This window comes from Meles meles, chromosome 6 (assembly GCF_922984935.1).
Source record: "Meles meles chromosome 6, mMelMel3.1 paternal haplotype, whole genome shotgun sequence".
In the NCBI taxonomy this organism is placed as follows: domain Eukaryota; kingdom Metazoa; phylum Chordata; class Mammalia; order Carnivora; family Mustelidae; genus Meles; species Meles meles.
In genome coordinates this window covers 47,411,001-47,429,516 of record NC_060071.1, presented here as the reverse complement: position 1 = coordinate 47,429,516, position 18,516 = coordinate 47,411,001, and the positions used below count along the sequence as shown (strand labels likewise).

Below are 18,516 nucleotides of genomic sequence, written 5' to 3'. Positions count from 1 at the left end.
AAGCCATTTTAGAAGCACATCCTCCAGCCTCAGAGAAGCCTTTAGATGATCACAACATCTTGTCTGCAACCTCATTAGAGAATGGTGTCAGGTTCACCCAGTCAAGCTACTAGCCTTGGAAACCATGAAATAATTTTTTGTTCTTTGAAGCTGCAATAGATAACTAATATACATTTCTCATTAACTTGTTTCTGCTGTCATATTAAAATAGTAATATTTAAAGTTCCCTGTTGAATGAGATTTTCTTAGTATTACACATTCAAAAAATCTATTTTTATCAGAATAGTTTATTTCAAGAATTAACACTTTTTTGAAAAGTAAAAATAATATAGTTACTTCCCTGAGTATAAAGAACTAATCCTACAATAAAAGACAATTACAAAATTAAGCAATTAGAAGTACATAATACTCTGCATTCAATTATACTCTATTACAAATCTATTTTTAAAAATCTCATGTATTTTGGGATTTGAATGTTTCGAACAACAGCAAGAACAAGAACAAACAGCTCCTTTTGCACCTGTGATGTTAAGATACGTCAGCTCTGTCTTTATCAAATTCCAGAGCAATCTTTAAAGCAGTGCTATTGAGGCCAACAGACTGCATGTTACATATGATAGAAACGACTATTCCTCTTGGGGGAACCTTGTTATTTATAGGTTCTGCATCCAGTTCTTCGGGAAGGACCAGCAGGACACTGCTGGCGCCCACCGCACCTCCGGTGTGTGAGGCGTAATGCCGCTGCTTTCTACAAGAACCATATGTTTGCTTCTTTTCCACAACGCCCCACGCCATTGCGTATTTACCCTCTTTATCCCAGGACATCTCTGTGTTAGGGACTGGTGTCCAAATCATAACCATTGTTTCTGGCTTGAGATATCCGGGTAAAAGATTTTCATGGGAGTTCTTAAAGAGCCCGACTTGGTAACCATACAGCATTGCATTCCCAAATTTCAGAAGGTCACCCACTGTAGACAGAAATCCACCACCAGCCCATTTATAGGAGTTATCCACGTATGGTGTGTTGACAAGACGTCTCTTTTTATTGTAAACATAAAATCTAAAATGAAATAAGAATGGTCATTAAAAACTTAATAGTCTATTATGGACTTTACATATGAGGACGAATAGGAAGATATGTACATGAGACAGGTTGTTTCAATGTACTGATCATACATTCTGAGAAAGCATTCATTTTCAGTCTGATTCAGATTCTAATAAAACACGGATAATTGGGGTGCCTGGGTGGCTCAGTGGGTTAAAGCCTCTGCCTTCAGCTCTGGTCATGATCCCAGGGTCCTGGGATCGAGCCCCCCATCAGGCTCTCTGCTCAGCAGGGAGCCTGCTTCCTCCTCGCTCTGCCTGCCCCTCTGCCTGCTTGTGATCTCTATCTGTCAAATAAATAAATAAAATCTTTAAAAAAAAACACAGATAATTGAGTAATTAAAGCATAGAAAGTGTTTTTTTTTCCCCCCACTGGCATGGCTTGCCCACTTAGAGTGTATCAAACTTTTAATACCTGTAAAAATGAATTAATATTACACATAATATTACAATGAATTTGCCTGGTGCATATGCAGAAACACTATCGTCTGGTAGATATTTATAGTCCTTGGGCTCAGTGAGTCATATGTTGCATGTGAGTTTTATAATGAAAAGAGTACACACTGAGATGCTTAAGATTAATATTTGTAAGGAAACTATACCTCCTGGTTAAAAATGCTATAGGAATACTATGTATCATGATGTAACGTGGGACTTTCTTGGTGTAGTGAGAGAAGCTGGAGCTTGCAAACCTGTTTAAACCCCAGCATACCCTTACTAGCTAGTAAAATATGCTGGTTTTATTTGATTAACACTTGAAAATTCTTACTACGTGCCAGACATTGTTCTAGGAACTATATCAGTATGAACTAGTGTATTCTTGTAACAAGGTTCAGAGGTAGGCACCAGTATATTCCTATTTCACAGATAGAAAACTGAGGCACAGACAGTAAAAATAACTTGTCCCAGACTACACAGCTTGTAAGTGGCAGACCTGGATTCGAACCCAGGTGGTCTACTGCCTCTCTGCTTCGGCATCCTAATTTGGGAAGTGGTGACAAAAATATCTTCTTTGCAGAGATGGGAAAACATGTATCAATCACGTTACATATTTCTGGTAGCTACCTAATAAACGACAGCTGTAACTTACTCATGCATTCGACAGTTACTGATAGAGCACTTCCTGTGTGGGAGGCACTGCTTGAAATGCTGGAATAGTGTTAAACAAGAGAGACAAACTGCCTGACTTCATGAGGTGTCTATTCTAGTATCATGTAAATGAAATGAAATTATAAAATAATTAAACCAAAAATGAAATGTGGCTTAAGAGAATCCTTTCTTTCGAGATTCTTAATAAAACGTGTCCTGAGGTTTTCAGAGTGCTGTCCTATCCATAAGGATCTTCATCTTCATCCCACCGTGGCTGTTCGTAAGCACTGTCAGACTGAATCTCACCATCACTTTCACCCACTTTATGGGTAAGGTCTCAAACTCACACATTTCTTCCTAGAACCAGGGTTATCCAATCTGGCCAACTCTCCAACTGAGCCTGCTTTATGCCCTCATTGTGACCCCAATCTATTCCCCTTGACTCTTCCCAATTTCCTAGGTCTTCTAGTTCCTAATTTCACCCAACTTTAGCCTGAACTGTTTCAGCTGTGGTCTCACTAGCACCTTTGGGTTCCTCACTCTTCCAACCCAACCTGACAGTATACCAATCTGCCAATCCTGAATAAATCTAGGTACCCCTTTCTCTGGTTCTTTATCTGGGGAGAAAAGCTGTAGATATTCACATCACAAAGCTGACTGGTATCGATTCACACTCTTGGTAAGGGTCTTCACTGCTTCTACCAAATCTCATTCTTTTCCTGGTTATTCCTCACAACAGCTAGCCCCAATCTCTTCCAGTCCTCAGCTCCACCTCTGGCCAGTGGGCAGACGACTATATCCTTTGTTTTACTGTGAAGATTCCAGAGTACTTTAGACAACTTAGATGGCTTCAAACTCCCATCTTTATCTTAAAATGCATTTATGGGGGCGCCTGGGTGGCTCAGTGGGTTGGGCCTCTGCCTTCGGCTCGGGTCTTGATCTCAGGGTCCTGGGATCGAGCCCCGCATCAGGCTCTCTGCACAGCAGAGAGCCTGCTTCCTCCTCTCTCTCTGCCTGCCTCTCTGCCTACTTGTGATCTCTGTCCGTCGAATAAAGAAAAATCTTTAAAGAAAAAAAAAAAATGCATTTACATTATCATGCATTCCTTTTTTCCTTCTCTCCAGTCACTTAAGAAAATTTCCTATTGTTTTTATGACTAATTCTACTACCTGTATCCCTGACTGCCTTTTTGCCTCTACAACCTTGTTTCGCCAGTTATACTCCCAGATTATTTTATCTCCTTGCAGTCCATTCCCCATGCGGAAGCCTGAGATTTTTGTCTTACCCTTCTTCCATCTGTCTGAAACCTTCCAATGATTACCAGTGTAATCCTCATTACATTACATTACATTACATTACAAAACCCGAACTTCTTATGATGGCCTACAATACAATCAACAGTCCTCAACAGAAGCAGTACCAACTCCTTAAGAGAAATTTTTGGAGGCCTTTTTTTTTAAACGTCACAATTACTAGAGAGCTCTTACTAATATTTAGCGGACGGGGGGCTCAAGGGTCCTAAATGTCCTACGATGTGTGGAAAAGTCCCACACAGTAGTGTATATTCTCCCTTAAGGTGGAAGACCTTCAATCATCCTACCAGTAATCATTTAAGTAAAGTATCTCTTTATAATGAGCTGAGATTAGAACCATCTCCATTTTATTTATAAACACAAAGTACTCTTTGGACATTTTTATTCTATAATAACTTTCTTGAAAGTAACCATGGTGAAAACCGAAGAAAGATTGCACTGGATTTCACTCACAGCTTTAACCAGAGGTAGCCACCAAAGGCATCAGCATGACACACCCGTATTGGTCTGCATTTACAGTTGTTACATTGATGATGCTTTTATGTCTTAGGTTGTATCGGACTTTATCATGTCTTCTAATGTTGTGAGTAAACCTTACATATCAAAATATCTATAATTTATTATAAATTATATTTCTTTTACATATTTTTAAAAATGATTTTATTTATTTTACCGAGAAAGTGAGATACAGAGACAGAGCATGAGCAGGAGGCAAAGGGAGAAGGAGAAGCAGACTCCCTGCTAAGCAGGGAATAGGGCTCGACACCAGGACCCTGCGATCATGACCTGAGCTAAAGGCAGACACTTAACTGACTGAGCCACCCTTTATTTATTTAAGAGTAGTAAGTATATGGGGGCGCCTGGGTGGCTCAGTCGTTGAGCATTGGCCTTTGGCTCAGGTCATTATCCGAGGGTCCTGGGATTGAGCCCCACATCGGGATTCCTGCTCAGTGGGAAGCCTACTGCTCCCTCTCCCACACCCCCTGCTTATGTTCCCTGTCAAATAAAATCTCTAAAAAAGAAAAAAAAAAGTAGTGAGTATAGGTTATAGATCCTATAACAATATATATCATTTCAGGAAACTAAAGGAGGTATAAAATACTTGTTCATTTAAGGAGGGGGGTATCTAATGGCATTGAGAGTCACTGTCCAATGCAATTTAGCCCCTACTTACTTCTTTGTTCTCATCACTTACAACATCTTGCCTTGCTTCTTTTTATGTCAGACTTATTTCTGTATTTGCAACAAGGCAATTTAGATTTCCTTATCAGTCATGTCTAAAATGTATTTTAAATAGATCCCCTACATTCTCTCCCTATTACTCTATATAACTTTGCTGTTTTATTTTCTTCATATCAGTATCTGAAATTCTTAGTCTACATGTTAGTCTTAGCCTTACATAGAATGTAAGAGTCATAAGGGCAGGAGCCTTACCAATATTGCTCCTTGATGATTCCCCTACCTAGAACAGTACCTGCCACCGACTAAGTGCTCATTAAACATGTTTAGGGGTTCCTGGTGTAAGCATCTGACTTCAGTTCAGGTCATGATCTCAGGGTCCTGGGATCAAGCCCAGTGGTGGCAGGTTCTGCACTCAGTGGGGAGTCCCTTCACCCTCTCCCTTTGCCTCTCCCCCAGCTTGTGCTCTCTCTCAAGTAAATAAAATTAAAAAAAAATAAATAAAAAACCAAAAAAAAAAAAATTCAGTACATGAAAGCATCATTTGTTGGCCAAATAGTTAATGGAGACAACTTGCAAGGCACTGGAGAGACTAATTAAAACATACACTGTAGCTGCTTTCAAGGCACTATGAGCCTTGTCAGACAGTTCTAAACTCAAAGCACTATATGAATAACCTGGGGATCCTGTTAAAATGAAGATTCTGCTTTAGTTGGTCTGGGAAGGCGTCATGAAATTCTGCAATTTTAACAAGCTCCCAGGTAATGTCAATACTGTTGGAGCCTGGACCACATTTCAAGGAACAGGTTGTAGGGTGACTACCAAGATGGATGGGAGGAGTCCTGAGCACTAGTGAGAGTGAGCCTTATTCAAATGGCTGATTACAAAGGCCAAGCTGGGGAGCAAAGAAGTTCCATTTGGCTATAGCTGAGAGCTTGTGGGGTAAGTGGTAGAAGGTGATGCTGGAGAGTGGAGAGGGGACAGGTCACAAAGGACTTTCTGTGTCATGCTAGAAGCTTTGACTCCTTCACTTCAGTTAAAAAAATGCTCTGTTTTCTGTATCCTAAGGGAAAAACAACTTTTAAAAAAAATTATTTATTTATTTTTCAGGGAGAGAGAGAGAGAACACAAGCAGGCAGGGTGGCAGGTAGAGGTAGAGAGAGAAGCAGGCTCCCCGCTGAGCAAGGAGCCCAATGCATGACTCAATCCCAAGACCCTGGGATCAGGACCTGAGCTGAAGGCAGCAGCTTAATCAACTGAGCCACCCAGGTGTCCCATGAAAAACAACTTTTATCTTTTTATCCTTGTTATAGCTTCCAGCTGCCAGTCCTTTTGCCCTCATCATTTACTGCCAAACAACACAGAAGAGCCCAGATCTTCCGTTTCCAGGCACTCACCCTCTCTAGTCCTATTCAACTCCTTAAAATCTGGCTTCTGGTCCACCATCACTAAACAGCTTTATTCTGGATTTTCAAGGCTCTTCTAATTCTCTTGTATAGTCGATATCCTATTTGCCTCCTGCAGCACTGTTAACCAGCACTTCCTTGATACCCAATCTTGGCTAGTCTACAGCTCTGAGCTCTCTCTTCTAGATCTCAAACCTATGATTTCCTACATCCCTCTAATCACTGCAGCCCACCTCCCCAGGTCTTCCCTTCTACAGAGAAAACTCTAGGTCGGCGTTAGTACCACAACCCTTCTTCCCAATCAGATTCTCTACTACCATTAGTAATTCTCAGATCTGGTTTGGAGAAGGGCAGGACAGTTGTTTTTCAGAATCACCTGCGGGCCTCCTCTCTCAACAGGTACCCTTCCCTCAAAATTCTTAACTTTGGAGGTCTGTGGGTATATATAATTTGAAAACTTACTCCTTTCTTCCTTCAAGAATCTTCTATGTCCCCTAAAAGTCCAAGTCATAATACTGGGTGAACTAAGGGTGGACAAAGGCATGTGCTTTGAGGATTAAAAAAAAAAAGAAGAAGAAGCCCACAGAGAATCTAAATATGCTCTTTTTTTTTTTTTAAAGATTTTTATTTATTTATTTGACAGCGAGAGAGAGAGAGAGAGAGAGAGAGATATCACAAGTAGGCAGAGAGGCAGGCAGAGAGAGAGAGGGAAGCAGGCTCCCTGCCGAGCAGAGAGCCCGATGCGGGACTCGATCCCAGGACCCCCGAGATCATGACCTGAGCCGAAGGCAGCAGCTTAACCTACTGAGCCACCCAGGTGCCCCTAAATATGCTCTCTTGAAAACCAATGACTAAGGGGCCCCTGGGTGGCTCAGTGGGTTAAAGCCTCTGCCTTCAGCTCAGGTCATGATCTCAGGGTCCTGGGATTGAGCGCTGCATCAGGCTCCCTGCTCAGAGGGGAGCCTGCTTCCTCCCTCTCCCTCTGCCTGTCTCTCTGCCTACTAGTGATCTCTGTCAAATAAACAAATAAAATCTTAAAAAAAAAACAACCCCCCAAACCAATGACTTGATATATGTGTGCTCTTCTCTTTTCTCAAAATAAACTTTTTCTTTTTTTTTTTTAAAGTAGGATCCATGCTGGGAGGCTTGGACTCATGACCCCAAGATCAAGACCTGAGCTGAGACGGAGTCAGAGGCCCAACTGACTGAGCCATCAAGGCACCCCTCAAAACAAACATGTCTAAAACTAATCTCTTCCAAACGTTCTTCTCTTCTCCTCTCCATTATTTAAAACCTTGGTTGAGGGGCACCTGGGTGGCTCAGTTGGTTAAGTGTTTGCCTTTGGCTTGGGTTATGATCCCAGGTCCTGGGATCTGGTCCCACGTTGGGCTCCTTGCTCAGCAGGAAGCAAGCTTCTCCCTCAGCCTGCTGCTCCCTCTGCTTATGCTCTCTCTCTCTCCCTCTGGCAATACATAAATAAAATCTTAAAAAAAAAAAATTACAACTTTGGTTGCCTCTCTTGCCCTCAACTCTCACATCCATCAGGATACTAAATCCTATCATTTAATCTTCGCTTTGTGACTTACCTTTTTCCCTTCCTTCATTCCTATGGCCTCTCCCATATTTTACGTCCTCATTACTTTCTTCCTGAACTCTGATTACACTTTTTTTTTTTTTTTTTGAGAGGGAGAGTGAATCTTTAGCAGGCTATATGCCCAATGCACAGCCCTATGATGGGCTCAATCTCACAACCCTGAGATCACGACCTGAACCGAAATCAAGAGTTGGGAGCTTACTGACTGAGCCACCCAGGTGCTCCATTCTGATTATACTTCTAATTCCAACCAACTGAATCTAAAATAAACCACATAATAAAAATACATTTTCTTGCTGACAAATATATTTCTTACAGTGAACTCTGAGCCTGCAAACTAGGAGAGAACTACCTGTGTATTTTCACTGATAATCAGCTTTGTGTAACTTTAACAATAAAGCATTCTAAACCACTTATGTCAAGGCTGGAAATCAGGATTTTTCAGTCATTCTTCCCTTAAGGTATAAAAATGTGGAGAATTCTAGACTTCAGTCTAGAACCCTATACTTTTAAGTAAACAAATTCTAGGCTTTAATCTCTTGATTCCTTTTCACAGAGGATAATTAATGGCTTTTCATGGAAATAATTTTGTTCAACTAAAAGGTAAGTTTACTATTTCAAATTGTTAAGGAATTTCTGCCGTAAAAAGAACGCAATATAGACACGAGTTCTTGAGTAAGTTACTGAGACATCTCTGTAACTGAATAACTGATGGAATGCTGCCAGAAAACCAAGAGCCTCTTATTTATTTAAGAATCTCCAGATTCTGCACTAGAGCACTGAATAACTACAGATATCTACAACTACAAACTTAGAAATTCAAAATACTTTTATTTCTGCAATGCTTCTTAAATGCCTTCAGTAATAATTATGTACTGGTTTGTGTTTTATTGTTATGAGAAGTTTAAAAACCCACAGAATTTAAAATGTATATAATAAAAACCAATCCTAATTTAACATTTAGCATTAACATTTGAAACCTAATACTACAGAGTCTATCAGCTAATGGCATAGAAAAGAGCTTCATGAAGAACAGTGCTTAGGATGGCTGGATGGCTCAGTTGGTTAAGCATCTGCGTTCAGCTTGGATCATGATTCAACGGTCCTGAGATCAAGACCCCATCAGGCTTCCTATTCAGTGGGAGCCTGTTTCTCACACTCCCCCTGCTTTTTGCACTCTCTCTCTGTCAAATAAATAAAATCTTAAAAAAGAATGCTTAATTTTAAAGACACTTTAGCAAATAAAAATAATAATAATCATAAAGTTAATAATAGAAAGTAAACACCATATCTATAGTGCCAAAATACAGCAAACACTTCAGAAAATATCCATTGTATTTACTTTTGGTCCCATCCGATTATAAAAGAGATTTCTGTTGCAAGTACTGGGCCAAACTCAGGGAATATGAAGAGAGTCTAAAAATAAGCTAATGCATTGATTAGGGATTCCCCTATCAACAGAATGTCTTTCAGTGTCAAGAACAATCAGTCCACTCCCCCATGGGTATTTTCTTCAAGGGTTATTTTAGTTTACTTGCCTATACAGAATATACTTGTTATACAGAATCAACATATCTATTTGTGTATACTAAGTCAATATTCCTAGTCTTCCATTTAAGAAAGTCCCAGTTTTATTGAGGACAATGTACCCTGCTAAAAACTAATTTCTCTGCATCTCTTACAGCTAAGTGTGGCCTGTTGCTAAAATTCTGGTCAAAGAAATGTAAGTAGTATTTTGGGGTAGGATTCTAGGGAAATACCTTAAAAAGGTGACAAACACTAGGACCGATTGTTTTGAACACACACACACACACAGGAGCAAAAAGATGCTAAGTATTTACTCTTGGGTTACAATAACTCTAAAAAGCCTAGGTTAGGATAATATAAATATATTTAATTCATAATTATTACGAAGGAGTGAGTAAACACTAACAAAGCTGCAAACTTTTGCTGGAAATTTTATTTCCTGCAAAATGACAAACATAAACGAATAGAAACATATGCATTTACTAAGTTTTACTTCAAGTTTTTTTTTTTTTTAGTACTTGTCTTTGAAGTTTTCTTTTACTCCCTGAACTCCCTTAAAAAGCTGGTGCCTTTAAGCTCTTTAAAAATAATTATTAACAAAAAAAGAATCAGAGTAGAGTTTTAGAGTCCCAAGCAGATACTGCATCAAGTAAAATAAAGATGAAGCAAGTGGACAGATCATTTTCACAGGTAACATTCTTTTTTTAGTGCCCTTTTCAGCAGCCCATTTAATATAACTGAAATGAATCAACTACCCCTTTAGCACCATTGGGTACTTCCAAATCTAACAAACTCAGAGCTGATAGGAACATTTAACAGAAGAAAAGGAAACCCACTGTCTTTTTTTTTCCTTCAAAGAATGGGCAATAAAATGAAGTTAATTCACCATCATATGCCATATTTTGATGTTTGTGCAAGTCATAAATTACTCATTAAGAAAACAGCAAACTGCTTTGCAGTTCTGTATATTCAAAGAGTCTTAATTTTCAGTTTAGAAAACAGCTCAGTGATGATACCTAATGTTCTTCTCTCCCTTACATATAAGTGTAGGCATTCATTATCAAACACCTAGATTTAAATCAAAATAAAATCATGCATTTACACTATCTTTACTAAAGAATTTTTTTTATACTCAATTGGCAATCTCCAGTATTTGTCAGTTTTTCTTATGCTTTCCAGTACAATGTAATGTTGGATCCCAAAATAATAAACACTAATTGAAGTGGCTGAGAACTACAGGCCATTTTAAAATTAAAATTCATTGCTTGCTGCTAACCTAATTTCTTTTAAGTCCAAAAAAACCTCCTTCAGGCTGATTTGCAATGCATATTTAATCTTTTTAAATATACTCATAATTTATAAATGGTAATTTAACTAAATATAACAGAAGACTGAACAAAACTAATATAGGGATAAGATAAAGCTAAAATAATCCCACAATTTCATCTATTTCAAGTACCATTAAGCCATCTGCAAAGCATGTACTAAGAAAAATATGCAAAGTAAAAGTAACAGTGGATTTGTAAAAACCTTACCTTTCTAGTGAACCAAATAATAATGAGTAAAATGGAAAACATAACCATAAAACTCGTAATAGTCATTAGTCTCAAAATTCTCTCCCAATGCCCCTTTTACGAATCATAATTTAGAAAAAATATGATAAAACTTAGTTTGATATATTTCAATGAAACGACTTAAACTTTTACAGGGAGAAAACCCAGCAGGTACCACTTCAACAAAGCTATTAAATCACCACCACCGATAATGGGACAAAATGACTTCATGTGACTTCTGAGAGACATGACAACAAAATGTAATGTATGATCCTGGACTACATCCCGAAGCAGAAATTTTTTTCTCTCTCCCTTTTCTTCTGCTATAAAGGACACCAGTGGAAGAAATGGCAAAATTTGAATAGGGTCTATAGAATTGATATAAGTACTGTGCTGATATTAGTTTCCTGAATGTCCTTTTTTTAAAAAAACACACACACATTTAATTATTTATGGGTGACAGGCCTGTCTGCAACTTATTTCCAAATGGTTGAGAAAAAAATAACAGATAAAGCAAATGTGGTAAAAGGATAACATCTGGGTAAAGGGTATATGGGAATTCTTTGTATTTAATTTTATAATTTACCTTTAAGTGTTAAATCATTTCAAAATTTTAAAAAGTTAAAAATAGTAACAGATAAACAAAATATTAGTTACAACATTAAAAAACAGATGACTGAAGAGCAAATTATAGATAAATACACATGACAGGAGCAATTTTGGTTTAATTATGCACAAGTTGAAATTATTATTGCTGTCTCTCATCCAAGGATCCTGGAATACTCTGCAGCAAATACATTCAATTTCCCTTACTTTATAGATGGAAAAACAGACATGTAGAAAAGCTCTCAAAATGTGGCGAGTATGATTTTTGGAATGGAGACAATGAAAGTCTGACTTTTAATGAACAGCACAGTGTTAAAATGTGATATAGTGAGACACACCAAAGGTATCATTTACCTTGCTCTATTGTAAATCACTGGCTCATTTTCTTCCTGCACAGTTGTCAGCATATCCAAGTCATGGAATATTTTCTGCATATAGTCCAAATATTTATATCCTGAAGCTCTTTCTACTATGGCTGCCAGTAGGGTATAGCCAAAAGTTGAATACAAAAACTGACTACCTTGAGACATCATTGCAAAGAGGGGGGAAGAAAAGAAAATGGTTCATTATTATTTTAAAACATGTAAAATATTTCCTACTGAAAATTGACATACCTTTATCTTCTTACTTCAGCATTCAGAAATAGATCACGGATGATATAGTAACAAATTTAGTCAACTTTCAAAGACCCTGCTTATTCCATGATTTAATGATGATCAGAATATGACTCTACTCCTTTCCATGATAATGAAATAAGCAAATCAATCCTATCTCAACTAAATTAAAATCCTTCAAAAAGGTACTAAAACAGGAAGGGAAAGAAAAGCAAATTTGATTTCTTGAGTTGATGATTTTGTTCTTAATATATCTTATACTCATTGTTCAAGGCATAAATTAGTTGTGCACATTCCTATTATAATAAAGTATATGTAAGTATAAAAACAATTTCAAATAAATATTAAAATACAAATACATATTCAAATACAGCTACTGTTTCAAATAAATACCTCTATCATTTGGGATTCTGGAAACATAGAGCATATGATCTGTACTAATAACTGGAACCTTGTATTTTAAGACAAAATCCATAAATATATTTCTTTGCCCTTTTTAATTATCTCTATATCTATTCATGGTAAAAAAAAAAACTTTTAAAATGAAAATGGAGGGGCCTCTGGGTGGTTCAGTCATTAAGTGTCTGCCTTCGGCTCAGGTCATGACCCCAGGGTCCTGGGATCGAGCCCCACATCAGGCTCCCTGCTCTTCGGGGAAGCCTGTTCTCCCTCTCCCACTTCCCCTGCTTGTGTTCCCTCTCTCATTGTGTCTCTCTCTGTCAAACAAAACATAAAATCTTAAAAAAAAAATGGAATACAAGTACACAGACCTATGGTAAATTGAAAGACATTTAGTGGTTTTGGTAGGCATCGTATCAAAAAATACATTTAAAAAATTATTTTTATAGATCAGTTTTTTGGGAAATAAAATTAGTTAATGAAAATCAACTTGTTTAAGGAATGAAGGCACAAAATAAGTTGAGAAATTTAAATACTAAATTGAACACTAACTAAATATTGACATATTAGCAATATTTTATCATGCCCTCTTTGGTCCAGATTTTATTTGAAGAAAAATCATTACATTTCTCCATAATTTTCCACAAATAGCTTGATCCGGAAAAAATCCACTAAATGAACTTGAGGCTAAATCTAAACAATAGCTACCTGGATGCTAGGCTTCACCAAGAATTACAGACAAGAAGGCACACACTGGACTGACAACAAAACCCACACTACAAGCATCAACCACATCCAATGACCTCAGGATGGGATCATTTCAGATTTTCTGAAAATTAATACTTCAGTAATAATGACTTTGTTAAGAGAAGGAATTAACACTCACCAGGTTTAAAGAACAAAGGGTCATTTTTAAATAATCTTAGTGATTCAATTGAATTCTCAAACTTCTCTTTCAAATACAATTCGCCTTGTTCAAAATCATTCTTTTTCTTGCCAGGTTTTAAGTTCCGGGCTTTGGCATCAGTATCTTGCTCTATCTTAGCTTTAACAAAGTCATTCTTTTCATTGCATTTGCCTCCTTTTTCTTTGAACTCTTTTTCTTGGTCAGATTCCACTGTCCCTTTCATCATCTTCAAGGCTTTGTAAGCTTTCTCTTCTTTCACCTTTTTCATGTCCTTTTCATAATGACGAATTCCACTTAAATGGGAAATCAGTAATCTTGTTGTGACAGAAACCTAATCATAAAAACATGGAAATTCAATTACAATATTAAACCATATAATAAAAAGTTAGCAGGGGCGCCTGGGTGGCTCAGTTGGTTAAGCGTCTGCCTTTGGCTTCGGTCACGATCCTCAAGTCCTGGATGAGCCCCACTGTCAGGCTCTCTGCTCAGCTGGGAGTCTGCTTCTCCCTCTCCCCATCCCTCCCTGTTTGTGTTCTCTTTCTCTCTCTCTCTCAAATAAGTTAATAAAATCTTAAAAAAAAATAAGAAATTAGTGGCCTTGGAATAATGCCTCAGTAGTATTTTCCATTTTAAACTGCTACTGAAAAACATGTCATATACACATCTTCAGCTTTAAGTTTCAGAAAAATACCCAATTGATTATCACTTGAATTAAGAAACCCTTTTAATCCATTAACAATAGTTAAAAACAAACCGAAGAATCTTATGAAACCTTTTAAACAATTTAACATGCGGTTAGTAAAATGAACTGGGAGTTCCATTACCTTTTCACCTTCATATTCTTTTTCTGGGAATTCAGGAACATAATGTTGTACTGGCATATCAAGATCCAGTTTCCCAGCTTCCCACAGTTTGGCAAGAGCAACCATGGTGAGGCTTTTGCTGATACTGGCAATTCTCATAACGGTCTCTGGCTTGCATGGTACACGGTTCTCAACATCAGCATAACCTAAGCCTTTAGAAAAAGAAAAGCAAAAATTCACCAATAACAGGCTTCATGGTCAAAGGAATCCTCAAAAACTGAAATAATACTATCTTAGAACAACCCATGTATTTATCTAAAGGAAAAGATATTCCACTTTTATAAGCTAATTAAGAGTGGGTGAGAGTCTTAGTAATGTTGGCAACAGTAAGCCTAACAACTTAATCTTATAACTAAACTGAAATTGCACTCTGTGCACAATAGTAATTTTCTATCTGGTTCAGATATTAATTTTTCTTAGTTTATCTAGACAATTTAGTCATCCCACATTTTACATAAGTTATTCTATGTTCTTTAAAGAAAACATCATTGTTCTTCAGGTTATATTTACTTTGATTCTTTTCCCCCTAGATTCCTTAAAATAATCACCCAATAAAAGTTAATGTGAAAAGGTGTCCTGCAAACCCAATCTTGGTAACCATCAGTTTACCTCAGATGTAAACCAGAAAAAAAGTACTAGTAATTCAAAGCTCCTAGAGACTTTTTTTAAAAAGTCTGGTTTCATCTTCTGGAGGCTGAAAGTGTGAAAATCTAAGGGATAAGGCCTGAGGTCTAAAAAGAATGAAAAGATATATAATAATTGTTTTTAAACTATAAATATAGATTATGCTGAAAAATATTTGCAAGAAAAAAAAGCCCTCACCCGTAAAGCTGACATTTATTTAATTTTTGATTACAGCATTTCCCATAAATTGGGTATGCTGACTAGGCTATACTTGGGGGAAGAATCATTTTTCTTTAAATTCAAAACATTATTGCTCTTAAAACTTCTAAAAGTACTAATTCCTTTACATGATGTCTGAAACATTTCCTAAAAGTAGGATTCCTAAAAACCTGGGATGACCAGTTGGACCAATTTATGTGCAATGGGTAAGTAGATCAAATTATAAAATACGCTTTGATAAAATTATCATAAAATGATTAGAAATCTCTTTCCCAAAGCTTCTAGCTTTTGGTTCGAAAAGAATAGCTAACACCTCTGCCCGGTTAAAAAACAACAACAACAAAAAGTAATAAAGGAGATCGTAAACTCATTAAAGACAAGGAATCATGAATGGCCCTAGTTCTTGGTATAGTGGATTTTACAGAATAGGGGACTCAATAACTTGTTAATGAAACTGTTAATTAAAAAGGAAAACAAACTTCTGACGTTTTATCCAGAAGTAACAGTTATCTACAAATATGCAGGTAACAGATTGCTCTATATACAAGTTTCAGAACAATAAATCCAGGCCTTAGAAACAATCCATCTTTACGACTTCAAGAGTCACATTTAAATCTTGCTGTTTACAGAAAGCCCGATTCTTTACTGTTAGGCATGTTTTGTCTACAATAAGTACGGCTTTACGAAAACTGAACATTTCATGGGATCTACTCCTAGCAGTAAAACATCAAAATTTCATTCATCAGCTGGCACAAAACAAGCCAGTAAGTAACACTTTTCTGAGCCCACCTTCTGACCAGACTTCTTTTCCATCTACAGAGACTCCAACCACTATGCCGGGGGCGCCCACCTCATCCTAGAAGTGAAGGGGAAAGGACACAGTTGAAACACAAGCCGCAAGCCGAAACACCTCGCACAGCGCACCCCGCGCGGGTCTGGAGCCTTCCCGAGGCCCCGCCCCTCGGTCAGGGCCCTGCCCCTCGGCCCGGGCCCCGCCCCTCGGCCCGGGCCCCGCCCACCTTGGCTCCGCCAGCCCGGGCTCTAACGGTGAGGGGCGTGCCTGGTCTGCACTGAGGGCAAAGGGGAGGTTCCCCGGGCGGGCGGTGTGACCTCCGCCCCGACTCCGGCAACCCGCAAGAGCTTCTGACCGTGGCCGGGGAGCCAAGGAACGGGAAGTCCTTCTCGGAAGCCGGCCGCGGGCATCCCACCGCCTGGGTTGGGGTCCGCTCGGGCCCGGGAGATGATCACCAAGGGGCCCCATTCCGAGGGTCGCGGGCGGTGGAGCGCCGGTTTCCCCGCCGCCTACGCCCGCGTCTCCGTACCTTGATCCGGTGCAGCAGGTCGCGGCTGCTGTCGATGGCTCTGGCGAAGCGCCGAGATGGGGGCGGCATCGGGGTCTGTGCAGGCCACGGAGCGAGGGGCTGCTCCTGTGGCGGCATTGGTTCGGCCTGGGGCGATCCCTCGGGGTCGGGGGCCGCTGGGGACTGCGCGGGGGCCGCGCCCCTCAGCCCGCCCGCCAGCTTCACCCCGAGTGCCAGCCCCAGCCCCAGCCCGAGGCCCCCGACCCAGCCGGGGCCGAGCGGCGGCAGCCCGGCGCGCTGGTGGGCTCCGCGCCTTCCGCAGCCCCAGGCCCAACCCCCGGGCGTCGCGGCCCGGGCCGTCAAAGCTGACAGGAGCCGGTACATGGCGTCCGCCGAAAGCCGGCAGCCTCAGAGCTCTCGCAGGCCGGGTGGGCGGGGGAGGCGCGGCGAGGGGAGGGGACTAGATTGAAGGGAGGGGGCGGTGACCGCGCGCAGACCTTAGCAGTCGACGCCGGATGCCGGAGCGTCGATCGCATCGAGCCTTTCCTCTTCTTTTCCCTTTCCCTCTTTGCCTTGTCTCAGTGTTTCTTCATCTTACCCCACACTGCTTTTCTTCCCTCTGCCTCTGCTCCGATCAAGTGTCACCTCCTCAGAGAAGCCCTCCCAGTTGGCATCTAAGTGGGAGTACTCACCACACCTTTTTGACCCGCCAGTGCGCACACCTACTTAATAACACTTAACACTTCGTTTCATTGAACTTACCAGACTGTGCCCTCCTTAGAGAGTCGTGATTTTTTCTTTTGGATCATCAGCTCTTGGAACAGCGCTGGCACATAGCAGCCGCTGAGCAGTCATCTCCTTTGCCCCTAGGACTCACTCCCTCTTGCCATTTCCTTTCTTTGTGCCTCATTTCAGCTCCCTCCATTTCCCTAAGGCCCCTTTAAAATCTCTTACTTCTGGAGGTCCAGAGCCACACACATCAAACATTAAGTTATATGTAGACTTATTAAAAACAATTTTTCTTTTTGCTGAAAACATTAAAAAAATTTTTTGCACTTGAAAATTTTAAAGACAAAAGTAATTAATATAATTTATAATTAGCTATGATTTCTGACATCTGTAGACGATGAGAAAGTCTTGTGAAATAAGAAATCTAAGGTCAAATTGCTGCAATATGTAAAATGTGTACAATCCTAACTGAACAATTAATGGCAATGTTAGTTTTGAAGATAATTAAACATTTATCCATTCCTTGTACACACACACACACACACACACACATTTTTTGAAAGCTTCTAATCCTTAAGTACAGGAGCAATATACCCAATGTTTATAATGACCCTGTCTTCCCTTGCAGGTGGAATGCATACAGAGAGTTCACAGATTTGAATTGACAAGATATTGTCAGCAGAAGAAGCTGTAAACATCTTAAGTTAATAATTGTTTAATTATTTAAAAGGCAATAATGATAACCACACCAGTCAGGAGATACTGGGGCTAAATATAAGTGTTGGGGCTGCTAACAAAGCTGCCAACTGGAAAAAATCGGGGTATTCTCAGATTTGGGAGTTTGGCATTGAAACTCACAGAGGTTTCTGGAGCATCACCTGCAGTTAGAGTGGACAGGTGCATTCTGTCAAGATGGTATTGTTGGTTCCCATCCTGGGAACCCCACTACTCCAAGCACATGACAGCAAGAGGAAAGTGTAAAAGACATAGCTAGTCATGGTTACAATGGGTGCTCACTTTATCATGCTTTTAAAAATTGTACATATATATTTTAGGTATTCTTCTGTACCTCTTGTTGGATGAAAAATGGAACAGAAGCACAGAGCCATGCAGAAAGCAAAAACCAAGTTTCTGGTGGCCTTCCACTAGTTTAGAACCAGGAAGAGGCCACCCGAAGTATGGCTTCTGTGAAGGTAATGGAGAATAAATGCTCTCCGTGCAAGCCAAGTACCTAGGAGGCAACCAAACCAAGCAGCTGGCAGATGTATGGCTGGCTCTTTACTACCACTATGGGGCAGGAGGCCAGAAGTCCACTGTTTTAGCTTGCTCTGGACAGGGAGTCATAGAAACCAGCTAGAAGAAAAGTAAACAACTATGGGGGGAGGGGGGGCGGAGAAAGGAATAGAGGAAAGGGACAAGAAAGAAAAGGACAAAGGAAATAAATTTTCACTAAAATAAACCCACAAACCAACTTTCTAAAACATCTGAA

General features: G+C 39.6%; 1 protein-coding gene across 2 annotated transcripts; it reads right to left on the bottom strand.

Annotated features, from left to right (window-relative positions):
* Positions 1–267: 267 nt before the first annotated feature.
* On the bottom strand, positions 268–17,323 carry LACTB (lactamase beta). 2 transcript variants are annotated; one of them, XM_046008819.1, is made up of 6 exons: positions 16,320–17,303; positions 15,787–15,853; positions 14,116–14,306; positions 13,271–13,622; positions 11,726–11,891; positions 268–1,060 (listed from the first exon to the last, which is right to left on the bottom strand). In XM_046008819.1, the coding sequence occupies exons 1-6, from the start codon at positions 16,680–16,682 to the stop codon at positions 529–531; spliced, it is 1,671 nt and encodes a 556-aa protein (XP_045864775.1). In that variant the 5' UTR covers positions 16,683–17,303; the 3' UTR covers positions 268–528. The 2 variants fall into 2 exon arrangements, 1 of the variants encoding a protein (XP_045864775.1); XR_006818733.1 differs by having other exon boundaries at positions 924–1,060; positions 11,726–11,887; positions 16,320–17,323.
* Positions 17,324–18,516: the final 1,193 nt, after the last annotated feature.

Bases quoted from the DNA above. Each gene is read 5' to 3' on its own strand.
- LACTB (XM_046008819.1), bottom strand. From the start codon at position 16,682: ATGTACCGGCTCCTGTCAGCTTTGACGGCCCGGGCCGCGACGCCCGGG. The intron at 11,892-13,270 runs GTGAGTGTTAAT...TGATGTCTCAAG, and splicing joins CCCTTTGTTCTTTAAACCTG to GTAGTCAGTTTTTGTATTCA. The intron at 1,061-11,725 runs GTAAATGATACC...ATTTCATTTTAG, and splicing joins GTGATTTACAATAGAGCAAG to ATTTTATGTTTACAATAAAA.